This window comes from Mobula hypostoma, chromosome 1, assembly GCF_963921235.1.
Source record: "Mobula hypostoma chromosome 1, sMobHyp1.1, whole genome shotgun sequence".
In the NCBI taxonomy this organism is placed as follows: Eukaryota; Metazoa; Chordata; class Chondrichthyes; order Myliobatiformes; family Myliobatidae; genus Mobula; species Mobula hypostoma.
The window spans coordinates 138485908-138499260 of record NC_086097.1 but is presented as its reverse complement, the minus strand read 5'-3'; the positions used below and the strand labels follow the sequence as shown (position 1 = coordinate 138499260).

The 13353-nt window shown below is 42.1% G+C and overlaps 1 protein-coding gene across 1 annotated transcript in view; it reads right to left on the bottom strand.

Moving 5' to 3' along the window:
- Window positions 1–13353, bottom strand: part of LOC134350924 (eukaryotic translation initiation factor 3 subunit E-A) — a 211554-nt gene that overhangs the window by 171979 nt on the left and 26222 nt on the right. Inside the window, exon 3 of the mRNA XM_063056770.1 lies at window positions 5249–5366. Coding sequence (XP_062912840.1) covers window positions 5249–5366 — 118 coding nt within the window. The remainder of the gene's footprint in view (window positions 1–5248; window positions 5367–13353) is intronic.

Genomic DNA, 13353 nt, shown 5'->3' with positions numbered 1-13353 from the left:
AGAAAGCTACAACACAAAAGGATTTGGAAATACATATACATGAAAGACAGAAAGCACACAGCAGTGCAACAAACAATAGGAAAGATTGAGAGACTACTAGCCCTGAATTCAATGATTGAGTATAAAATTCAGTAAGTCCTGCAATTGTACAGGATTATAGCAAGACCACGTTTACAACGTTGTGAACCGTTTTGTTTTTCCTATTTGAGAAAGTGATACAGATCCAGACTTCAATTTCTCAAGCTCACAGAAGAGAAAAGTTAACATTATGAATCTCAAATAAATAAATGTTAGCGCACCCAGAAACTCAGAAGGTATTAGCCTGACAACCTAATTGGTACAAAGTTAGTAAAGTGGGGAAGAGAAAATTAACACAACATTGCCAGAATGATAAACTGAAGATAAATTGTATAAATTGACAAATTGTAAAATTTACAGAAGGCCATATATAATTACAATGCCAAAGCTAATTGGAGAGTGAAGATAATTCAGTAATTCTACTCCTATGCAAGATTGGTGATGATGTTATGATTAAGACTGACTTATATATGCATTATATGTGACCATCTTCCACTCGTGACATTTTTTCAGAGGAAACTTTCCTGCTTTTACTGGGAACTGCAAATTCTGTCTTCTCCGCACTTTAAATGGACTAAAAGTAAACTAACTTTATATAGAATACTGCTCAGAATGAAACATGTGCGATGTTGACATCTAACACAGGTTGTCAGTGTTGTTTATAAATATTGTTTAAATTATGAACTGCAAGACTTTGATTACAGAGGCATCAAGTTATAGGTGAGGAAACTGCAACTCTAATTCTCTTTTCATTACAAGCTCAATAAAGCTAAATAGATGACATGACTTTAGTGTGCCTGGGAGCTTAGTCCAGTGTGTTTTCATTAGCCTTAACTTGTGCAGTTTAAGGTAATTTGTCCACTCTACCAGGCCATCAACATACAAAAACAAACCAAGTGTGACAACCCCAAACAACAAAACATCAGCAGCTCACAATTTCCATTCACACCAAGATGAGCAAAACCAATCAAACCATTAAAGGTTAAATGGGTAGGTGATAACATCTGCATATTTTAGATCATGGTATAAAATACAGGGTTAATACAATTGTTTAATGCAGATTACAATATTCCATACAAACCTTTTGTGAAACAGCAATAAACTTAATTATTCTTTAAGGCCATAGACATAGGAGAAGAAATAGGCCATATGGTCCAGAGTTTGCTCGGGCAAATCCATCATGGCTGACCCAATCTCCCTCTCAACCCCATTGTCTCGCCTTCTCCTCATAAACTCTGACGCCAGACTAATCAAGAACTGTCAACCTCCGCTTTAAATTTACTCAATGCCTTGGCCTCCAAAATGCATAACCATACACTTCCCTACACCATATTCCATCTACCACTTCTTTGTCAATTTTCCCAATCCATCCAAGTCCTTCTGCAGGCTCCTTGCTTCCTCAACACTACCTTCCCCTCCACCTATCTTCATATAATTGGAAAGCTAGCCACAAAGCCAGAAATTCCATCATCCAAATCACTGACATATGACATGAGAAGAAGTGTCCCCATACCAACCCCTGTGGCCCTGTGGAACACCACTAGCCATTACCAGACAACCAGAAAAGGCCCCCTTTATTCCCAGTCTTTGCCTCCTGCCAGCCAGCCAGCCAATTTTCTATCCATGCTAGTTCGTATCTTTCCTGTAGTACTCTGGGCTCTTGTTAAACTGCCTCATTTGCAGCATCTTGTCAAAGGTCGTCTGATAATCCAAGTACACAACATCCTCTGACTGTCCCTTTGTCTATCCTGCATGTTACTTCCTCAAAAACATTCCAACAGATTTGTCATGCAAGATTTCCCCTAAAGGAAACCATGCTGACTGTAGCAACTACTTGAAAACAAACTAAAAGAGGTGAAGTGAGGGGGTATCGCATTGTATGACGTGCTTCCAATTAACTGAATTTCAAGTCAAAAAAGTATGTTTAATCCTTTATTATGACTCTTCCGTAATTCATGTAAAACGAAAATGAGACAATGTAATTGGATCAAATTCAAACAAAGATGAGCAGTCAACAAAAAGAATGCACTCTTTACTCACCCTCTCTCTACATCGCCATGCAGATGAACAGGAGACTATATTTAGCAACTGAAGCTGCCCAGAATGGCTGGAAGACCAAAATTTTCCCTGCAGAAATGGGATGCAGGGGATTTGTTGCTACATCTACGACCAGTCTATTGAAAAAGATGGGGGTGAGGGGTCACTTCCTCCAACAAGCAATCAAGTCCTTGTCAAATGCAGCAGAAGAAAGCAGCAATTGGATTTGGATTAAAAGGAAAGACAACAACTGGGCTGCAAGATGAAGACAGGAAGGTATGGAACTGAGGGGGGTGTATCTGGGATTGCAGGCAGCACCGTTGAGCCCTCTGGAGACGTCAAAGAAGGAGGGTGCCCACCTGATGACCCCAATGACGTACCTACCCTCCCTCCTTGTCACCACTCCAAGCCCACTGCCAACATCAAGAGTGCTGACTTACCATAGGGATTGAAACATCAAGTCCTAGTAGCTCTACTGCTCTACTACATATTTCTACCGCCATTCCACGTGACAAATGACCTGAATCCAGAGTGAGGATGTGCAACACAAATACAACACAGAAAGACAATAAGGAGATACATGGCTCTTACACTGACTTTGGCCTATTTTATCAAGTGCCTCCAAGTACTCTGAAAACTCATCTTTAGTAATGGACTCCAAAACCACTTAAGTTAGGCTAATTGACTTACAATTTTCTTTCTTCTGCCTCCCACCCTTCTTAATCAGTGGAGTGACATTTGCTATTTTCCAGTCCTCCAGAACCATTTCAGAATCTAATGATTCTTTAAAGATTATTACTAATGTCTCCACAATCTCTTCAGTTACCTCTTTTAGAACTCTGGGGTGTAGTTCATCTGGTTCAGGTGACCGATCTACCTTCAGACTTTTCAGCTTCCAAAGCACTTTCTCCTTAGTAATAGTAACTACACTCACTTCCGCCCTGACACTGTCGCATTTCTGTCTTCCATACTAACGCAAAATTCTTAAGTTCATCCACCAATGCTTAGTCCCCTATTACTAACTCTCCAGCATCATTATCCAGCAGTCCAATATCCACTTTTACCCTTCTCTTTTACCCTTTATATATGTGAAAAAATTTTTGGTATCCTCTTTGATATTATTGGGTAGCTTACCTTCATATTTCATCTTTTCTCTCCTGATGACTTTTTATTTGCTTTCTGTTGGTTTTTAAAAGCTTCCCAATCCTCTAACTTACCACTAACACAGCACAGAAAAGATTTTGCTTCATGCATACTTTTGGGTGTATCTTGAAAGTTAGGCGATTTCAAAAAAATGGTGTCTGATGGGGAAATTTCATGGTGCTGTTCATGAAAATCACCATGAAATTTCCCCATCAGGCACCATTTTTTTGAAATCGCCTAAATTTGCTATTTCAATTCATAATTCATCAATTAAAATGTTGCCCACAATGTACGCAGAAACATTTTCTATCTTGTCCAGACAGGCCTAGGCATGCCTAAGCAGGGCAGATGCAGTATGGCAGGGCAGATTTTAGAAAGGCTATAAATGTCTGAAGGATTTCAATATTTGAGACAGATGTTTCCTAGAATAACTGATGCCCAGGATTAAGAGAGGCATTTTTATTGGTCCACAAATCAAACAGGTCATCAACGACAGGCAACTCGAAGGATTTCCAGTAGGACGGAAGAAAATCACACAGAAGGCATTCAAGGATGTTGCTGAACCTTTTCTTGGCAATTACAGAGCAAACTACCTGCAGCTGGTTGACAACATGCTTCAAGCATACAAAACCATGAAGTGCGACATGTCACTAAAGATTCATTTTCTGCATTCCCATTTAGACTCTCTTCCTGCAAATCTTGGTGCTGTCAATGACAAACATGATGAAAGGTTTCACCAGGACTCTGTGGTCATGGAGAAACAGTATCAGGGCAACTGGAATCCACCAGTGCTGGCTGATTATTATTGAACACTTAAGCAAGAAAGCTCAGACACTGAGCACAAATGAAAATCATCAACAATATATTTTAGCTTAGTTGAACTATTGCAAAGCATCAGCACCATTATGCAATTAAATGCATTATTTTCAATAAAAGTTAATTTCTTGTTTCTCCAAATATAAGTAGTCTGAAATTACATGTTCAGTTTCAAGCAATCATAAACCAAAAAAAACTTCAAGGAAGCAACACTTTCAAAATAATTTGTTATCCAGTATAATTTTTGCCATATTATATGCCCTTTCTTTTCATTTAATGCTGTCTTTGACTTCCTTTGTTAGCTATGGTTGCCTCGTCCTCCCTTTAGGACACTTCTTCATCTTTAGGATGCATCTATCCTGCGCCTTCCAAGTTGCCCCTAAGAAACTACAGTCATTACTGTTCTGTCATTATCCTTGCTGGTGTCCCCTTCCAATCAACTTTGACCACTCCTCTCTCATGGCTCTGTAATTCTCTTCACTCTACTGTAATATGGATAACTCTGACTCCCTCTCAAACTACAGGGTGAATTCTATCATATTATGATCACTACCTCCTAAGGGTTCATTAACCTCAAGCTTCTTAATCAAATCTAGTTCATTACAGAACCCCTCGTGGGCTCAAACACAAGCTGACTTTGAAAAAAAAAGCATCTCAAAAGCCTTCTACAAATTTCTTCTTTTGGGATCAGAACCAATCTGATTTTCCCAACCTACCTGCATATTGAAATCCTCTATGAGTATCATAACATTGACTTTTCTGTCTCCCATTGCAATTTCTATCCCACATCCTAGTTACTGTTTGGAGGTCTGTACATAACTCCCATTAGTGTCTGTTTTTACTCTTGCAGCATCTTCACTCTACCTACAAGGATTCTATATTTTCCAATCCTACGTCATCTCTTTCTAAAGATTTGATTTCATTTTTCACTAACAAAGCAACCCCACCACCTCTGCCTACTGGCCTATCCTTTCAATACAGTGCACTTTTAATAAAATTAACCATATCCAACTCCAGAATATTTATTTTATTTTATTTACTTATTTAGAGGGCTTTTAGGATTAATCATAGTCAGGTAGCTGATCATCATGTTCATCCTTCAAAGTTTAGGAACTTGTTTTAAAAACATCTCCATTTGACTTCCATAAATAACTGCAAGGTATATAGTGCATACCTGGTGGGCTGCATTTGCCTTGTAGTTTCTGGGTCCTCAAACATCTTCACAATTGGTTCCGTTTCTGACTGGAGTTGTTTCAGTTGTGCAACCACAGTTGTACGCTTTTCCCTCAGAGCTAAAAATACAAAGAGGTCTTCCTTTACCCAAATGGTCAGAGACGAACTTTGATAAAAATAAAATCCTCTAACTTATGACAACTAACTTGTCTTAGATTTGAAACATTACATTCACACCTTTATTAAGTGAGGCATGGGAAAACAATAACTTTGAAGACTAAGTGTTCTCTCAACACTCAGGCTTGCCCTGTGTTGTCAGGACCATTTCCTCAAGAAAAACAGGTCTGTTATAAATAATGAAAACCCTCAACCAGTAGCATCTGCAAAAAGAGAAACAGTTAATGCTTCATGTCAAAGACCCTTCAGCAGACTCTGACAAAGACCCTGAAATATTAATTCTGTTTCACTTTCCACAGATGCTGCCAGACCTCCCGAGTGCTTCCAGTATTTTCAGTTTTTCTTCTGCAGCTTTTCATTTTGGAAAAAAAACACAATTCTGTTACCATTTTGGATACACAGGACTTATATCTGACAACTGGCCTAAAGTTTACCCAGACGCTACTGAGAATCAATCACACCAAAATTGAAATTTCAAAGTTATTTTGCTCTCTGTAAAGTACTTGGGACATTGTGAAGTTGGTAAAGATGAATAAGAATGAGTGTACCCTTTTCTCCTGTGGTTTTCAGTATGGAATAATATTGTGATACAGCTAAATAAAAGGCATTTCTCCCTCAAAGGATTTTTCTGCAAGCATTCATTTTAAAAATAAAACCGGCTTTATGTTCACATTACATACATATCATCATTCCGTGTGTTTCAGAAACTGACATACCACAATGTGGAAGATTAATGCAGATCCTGCTTCTTCTCACTGCTGCTTGCAATACTGAAATACTACTGGCCTCCCATGATTGCTTAATCAAGTGCTGTTAAGTGTGAGATCAATCATGCTTAAAATTGCTTGCAGCCTCTAAGTGCACAGCAAAAATTACTCAGTATTTTTCTATTTGGTTCTGAAATAAGTAAAGAAACACTTAAGAGCATTTAGATGGTGAACTTTGCTAAGGTGTCTGGCACTGATTTCACTGCATTTACCATCAAACACTTCATGTTGAAAACTTTTAAGACTTGAAATCCTGAAGCGAGAGTAATAATGAGTATTAAACACTAAAGCATGTTGGAAATCAGAAACTCAAATCTTATAAGTCATTGCTCAGCAGACTTGACTGTAAAAAGGCCAATGTGCATTCCTAGAGATTTCAAGCAGTTAAGCAACAGAACAAGAAATCAAAGTCGAGTTTGTCATAAACACAATACATGTATAAATACAATATATACACAGGTGCAATGAAAATCTTACTTGCAGCAGCATCAAGGCACAAAGCATCCAATTTTTACAAGAAAATACAGTTAGAACATAAAAAGAAAGTCCATTTTTGTGCAAAGTAGTCAAGGTGGCTGCTGAAATGTAGTGATCAGGGTTTTACCAGTAGGTTCAAGAGACAAACAGGTGAAGTGAAGAAGCTGTTCTTGAAATTGAAGGTGTGATACTTCAGGTTTCTGTACCTCCTGCCCGATGTTAACTATGAATGGCCTGACCGTGGGCATCTTTGATGATAGACGTTGCCTTCCTGGAGATACTATCAATAGTTGGGAGCAACACACCCATGGTGTACTGGGGAGAGCGCACCACTCTCTGCAGCTTATGATCCTGTGCATTCAAATTGCCAGACCAGACCATGATGCAAGCAGAATTTTCAATGACAAGCCATACCTCCTTAATTCCTGATAAAGTAAAGATGCTGGCATGCTTCATTATGATTGCATTAACGTGCTGGGCCAAGGAAAGGTCATCTAATATGTTAAAGTCCAGAAATTACAGCTGCTGATCCCAAAATGCAGACTGGCAAATGTTCGCCCACCACACACCAACAACGTTCATACTGTAAATCATACCAGATTGTCAACTTCCAACAAAGAATGCAAACATAAAATGATCAAATCTCCCCCATGAGTCCTGTGAAATGGAGAAAACAGCAGTGAGCTTGTGCTCTGGATCACTGTGTCAGTGAAGCTGCAAAAAGGTCAAACATCTCTCCAGTGTTGGGGTTCAAGTGAAATGGAATCATTTTTGGGAACTGATAACTGACCAGCAAAGGGTAGTTAAAACCCAACAAACATTTTTTCATAAGTTTAATTAAAACAGTCACAAAAACAATCTAATCTAAGAACACTCACCAAGTCAGGCTACTTCTGTGCAGATGACAAAAATAATTTTCAGGTCAGGCACTTTTTAGAATGCATCTTCAAGCCGAAATGTTTACATTAACATGTAGTAGTAAAGTATCTTTGAGAAGAAACGTTAACTCCAAGTTTCTAACTCTAAGGAACATGCCGAATGCTTTCAAGTACTTTCTGCTCTAAGATTTTATTTCAAAATTTAAGCATCTGTCTTTTTTTGACATGGAAACATGGTTATTATATATGTAACCCTCAGGCTCGGGCAGCACATGTTCGTCTAGGGGAAGACAACTTCTGGCCCCGCCAATCTGAGAAATCTCGTTTGTGTGGATGCTGCGTGATGTGTTGCCCGGTTACAAATCCGAACCACAAAGTACCGGACAGTACACCATATGCAATTAACTAACTGAACTTTACAAATCTTAATCTGAATATAGGGATAGTAAAGAAAATTTTAAAAAAGGGCCCATTTTAAGAGAAAAGTCAAAAGTGCACTTTGGAGCTCACAAATATGGCCATTCATCGACCATCGACCTCCTCCGAGTGTCGCCGACCTTCAGACCCTCACGCCCGGTCCACTCCGTCCAGTGATCTACCAGCTCTCTCCACACGTCTTCTTTCTTCTCCTCCCGCCGACCAAAGGCCGCGAAAATCTCTCTTCCAGACTCACAAGAAACAACAACAGCATTCCAGACCCCATTATCTCTTGTCATAACCCAAACATTGATGCTACAGAGAAACCATTACATTTGCAGTGAAATCTTACAGCAAGCTACTCTCTCCCCCCACAAATTTAGTCATGTCCTCATGACATTGAGATAATTCGCCAAGCCTTCCTGCAAAACACAAAGTCCAACCCAGGTGTAAAAGGCAGTGACATAGCTCCCCAGAACAGCAAGGGTCACGCCCTGTTCCCCTGGTGCTATGTAGGCCAGCCTAATTCTCTGAGACCTCTGTACCCCCTCATCCAACTCTTCAGGTTCGGATACTACTGGGTGTTTCACCCATTGTTCATCTGGGGTATTCAGCTAAGATCCAGCACCTTTGGGACTAAAGTTAGACGCTGTCGTGGACGTCCAGGGAGCATGGACACTGCCTGCCGTGGACTGTGTGGAGCACCCAAATCTTTACGTCATGTGCTGCAAGCGTGTACTGTGACTCATCTCGCACGTTGAGCGAGGCACAATCGGGTTGCCCGTTTCATTGCAAAACGTATTTGGAAAAGAGGACGTGAGGTGCTCGAGGAGCCCAGGATACCGACAGCCGGGACGTTCTGCAAGCCAGATCTTGTTATTCGATCTGGTCCAGCTGCAGTGATTATGGATATAGCAGTCCCGATGAAAGAACGGCTGTCGGACACCTGAGTGTCCAAACGACAGAAGTACGACGAGCCCTCTGTTCAGCGGGCCATCAAAGACTTTTTGGTCAACATTGGTTGGGACATCTCGACGGTGAGGTACGAGCCAGTTGTCATTGGTTACCATGGACTTAGGTTTCCTCGCTCGTCTTCTGCGTTGACATCATATGGACTATCTCGGACTGAGCTGGCCGACGCCACTCTATTGGTCATTCGTGGGTCGCTGGTGTGTTATGATGTCTATATGCGGGGGGCGGGGGTTGGGCACGGGCACCGTCGGGATGCACACGACTGGATGCTGTGAACTCTGTATAGGGATTCCTAAATTGTCTGACTCTCAGATTTATTAACGCTTTCGCGTATCTCAGATTGTAATGACATGGTAATTTGCTTATGCGGACTCCACTTGCTCTTCTTGCTGATCTCCAGGGTCCCGAGCATGTCTAGCAAGGTCCGATTAAACCTCTCTGGCTGGGGATCACCCTGCGGGTGATAGGGCGTGGTCCTCGACTTCTCGACTCCAAGCTGGCCCAGTAACTCATGGATGAGTCTGCTCTCGAAATCCCGTCCCTGATCGCTAGTTATTCGCCTGGGGAGGCCATAATAAACAAAATACTTCTCCCATAACACTTTAGCCACTGTAGACACCCTCTAGTCCTTGGTAGGAAAAGCCTGAGCTTATCTGGTGTAGTGGTCCGTGATGACTAAGACATTCGCCGTGTTGCTGGCTTCAGGTTCTATTGCCAAGAAATCCATACACACCAGGTCCAGAGGCCCCGCACTCTGCAAGTGGGACAAGGGAGCTGCCTGCGTAGGCAGTGTCTTCCGCCGTATGCATCGAATGCACAACTTGCAGTATTCTTTAATCTCTGAGTTCATTCGGGGCCAGTATGCCAGGTCTCTGAGCAATCCATAGGTCTTTTCCGCCCCCAAATGCCCAGAATCATCATGAAGTGACTTCAACACAATCCTCCGATACTTCTCCAGCAGAACCAGCTGGCAACGTCGGGGTTGGTCTGGGGGTGGCACGACCTGGTATAAGATCTGGTTCTTCAACTCCAACTGAGGCCACTCTCGCAGTAATGGAGGCACCGACGCATGTTTCGTCTTCTCCGCCTGAGCCCCGTCTCCTTTTTTGACCGCCACCCTGCTACGGGAAACTCAACTTGTGACTCAGCCCGCTCCGCTACGTTCTCCTCCTCCCTGACAGTATGGATAGGCCATGGCCCCGCCTCACCCGGGCACCGAAAGACGCTGGCAGTCCCACTACCGTTAAGTCATTGCTAGTCTGAACAAAAACAAGGTCTGAACCTGCCATTTTATCAAAATGCCACACTACGATCTCAACTTTGCCAATAGCTTTAATTGTACACAAAAATCGAATTAACAATTCATCTAGGGTACGAATATCCACTCCATTCAACATGCACGCATTAGTTACTGGTAACCCCACGGAGGCGCACCACTGCTCCACCCCAGCAACAGCCATACCAGCACAGATTTAAACACACAGCCCACTATTTCAATGCTCAGGGCAATCACACAGCATCCAACGGAATCAATCCCAGACGAGCCCCACAATTGTAACCCTCAGGCTCGGCCAGCACGTGTTCGTCTAGGGGAAGACAACTTCTGGCCCCGCCAATCTGAGAAGTCGCGTTTGTGTGAATGCTGCGTGATGTGTTGCTCTGTTACAAATGCGCACTGCAAAATATCAGACAGTACACCATATGCAATTAACTTATTGAACTTTATACATCTTAATCTAAATATAGGGTTAGTAAAGAAAATAATAGGGATGGCAAAAGACGCCTTCACGAGAATGAAGAGTATTCTGACCAATACTAAACTAGGTATAACAACCCGCCTCAGAGTACTGAAATGTTACATTTATCCAGTTATGTTATATGGCTCGGAATGTTGGACAATATCTAGTAACATGAGGAAACGAACTGTAGCAGCAGAGTTGTGGTTTTTGAGGAGGATGCAAAGAATATCATGGACAAAATGAATCTCTAACGAGGATGTCATGAACAGAGCAAGCACAAAAAGAGAAATAATCTATGAGATCATGAAAAGGCAACGTAACTTCATTGGACGTGATTAGGAAAGAGGAGTTAGAATGCACGGTAATTATGGGAAAGATTGAAGGGAAGAAAGCAAGAGGAAGATAAAGGTAAATGACGATGGAGACAACAGCCAGAGAACTGGAAATTGATGAATTGATCCACTTGACCCGAAACAGGAGTGTGTGGGCCATTGCAGTCAAAGCTCAAACTGGGCATGGCACCTGATGATGATGAAAGAAAATAAAAAGAAAAAAGGGCCCATTTTAACAGAAAAGTCGAAAGTGCACTTTGGAGCTCACAAATATGGCCATTCATCAACCATCGACCTCCTCCGAGTGTCGCCAACCTTCAGACCCTCGCTCCCGGTCCACTCCATCCGGTGATCTACCAGCTCTCTTCACATGCGTCTTCCTTCTTCTCCTCTCCCCGACCAAAGACCGCGAAAATCTCTCTTCCAGACTCACAAGAAACAACAGCAGCATTCCAAACCCCGTTATCTCTAGTCATAACCCAAACATTGCTGCTACAAAGAAACCATTACATTAGCAGTGAAACCTTACAGAGAGGCCATTACATTGGCAGTGAAACCTTACAGTACGCTACACATACATGGACTCAAGTTTGAGATAATTGTCACTCAACCATATATGAACACCGCCAAACAAAACAGCGTTATTCTAGGGCTAAGGTGCAAAACACAGTACCAACAGTAATACACAGTACAAGGCATACAGTGGCATGCGAAAATTTGGGCACCCCCGTCAAAATTTCTGTTACTGTGAATAGCTAAGCGAGTAAAAGATGAAATGATTTCCAAAAGGCATAAAGTTAAAGACGACACATTTCTTTAATATTTTAAGCAAGTAAACTTTATTTCCATCTTTTACAGTTTCAAAATAACAAAAACGGAAAAGGGCCCCAAGCAAAAGTTTGGGCACCCTGCATGGTCAGTACTTAGTAACACCCCCTTTGGTAAGTATCACAGCTTGTAAACACTTTCTGTAGCCAGCTAACAGTCTTTCAATTCTTGTTTGGGGGATTTTCACCCATTCTTCCTTGCAAAAGGCTTCTAATTCTGAGATTCTTGGGCCGTCTTGCATACACTGCTCTTTTGAGGTCTGTCCACAGATTCTCAATGAAGTTTAGGTCAGGGGACTGTGAGGGCCATGGCAAAACCTTCAGCGTGCGTCTCTTGAGGTAGTTCATTGTGGATTTTGAGGTGTGTTTAGGTTCATTATCCTGTTATAGAAGCCATCCTCTTTTCATCTTCGGCTTTTTTACAGACGGTGTGATGTTTGCTTCCAGAATTTGCTGGTATTTAATTGAATTCATTCTCTCCTCTACCAGTAAATGTTCCCCGTGCCACTGGCTGCAACACAAACCCAAAGCGTGATCGATCCACCCCCGTGCTTAACAGTTGGAGACGGGTTCTTTTCCTGAAATTCTGCACCCTTTTTTCTCCAAACATACCTTTGCTCATTGCGGACAAAAAGTTCTATTCAAAAGGTTCAAAGGAACACCTAGACAAGCCTGATGCATTTTGGAAACAGGTCCTGTGGACTGATGAAGTTAAAATAGAAACAGCTCAGTTTCCATATTTAATATCTTTATTTTTCCCTTTCAGGGTTCTTTTGAAGACCCTAACCTGGAGTTACACGCTGACTTCAGTCCTTTGCAGGAATGGGACCCGTTCTCAGGGTTCCATAACTGGCCATTGCTCAGCATGCCAAGGGTTTGGTCTGAGAGTCCGGCTCGAATTTGGAAGCCTAAGATCTCAGGGCTCTGGAGACGGGCGGATCGAAGGTCGGTGTCACGGCAGGAGACCTGTGTGTCATCCGGGGAGTCGGGATATCTGCTGTGGGCCCAAAGATCTGAGATCTTTGCAATCTCCAGGCACAGAGCTCGAAAGAAGTGACATAACAGACTTTTAACATCATAAATCAGCAAGTTGTTTGTTATGTCTCCCCGCTCACTGGGGAAAAAACAGAGATACCTCCTTCTCCCTTATTAGTGAGAGAGAGAGAGAGAGAGAATTTGCGGTATGTCAAATGATGGATGAAAAGCCAAATCTTTGGGGTAACTGCAAGTCTGTTGCTTTGCTCACGCTGAGTGTTCGGTGGTGGTACCGATGCTTGCTTCTATTTTGCCAGTGGGGGGAGGGGAAGTGTTGCTCGCTGCCGCTTACGCATGGGAAGGAGGGGAACTGGGGGGAGGACTTTGGGGCTCTTACGTTTATCTGTCATTCATTCTTTCGGGCACCTCTGTTTTCATTTCTCTGACATTATACTGGACCTTTGAACCTTTGAAGTTCTACTTACACACAGAGTGGCAGGTGCCTGGAATGGGTTGATAGGCTGCCAAGTGTAGTAGTGGAAGCA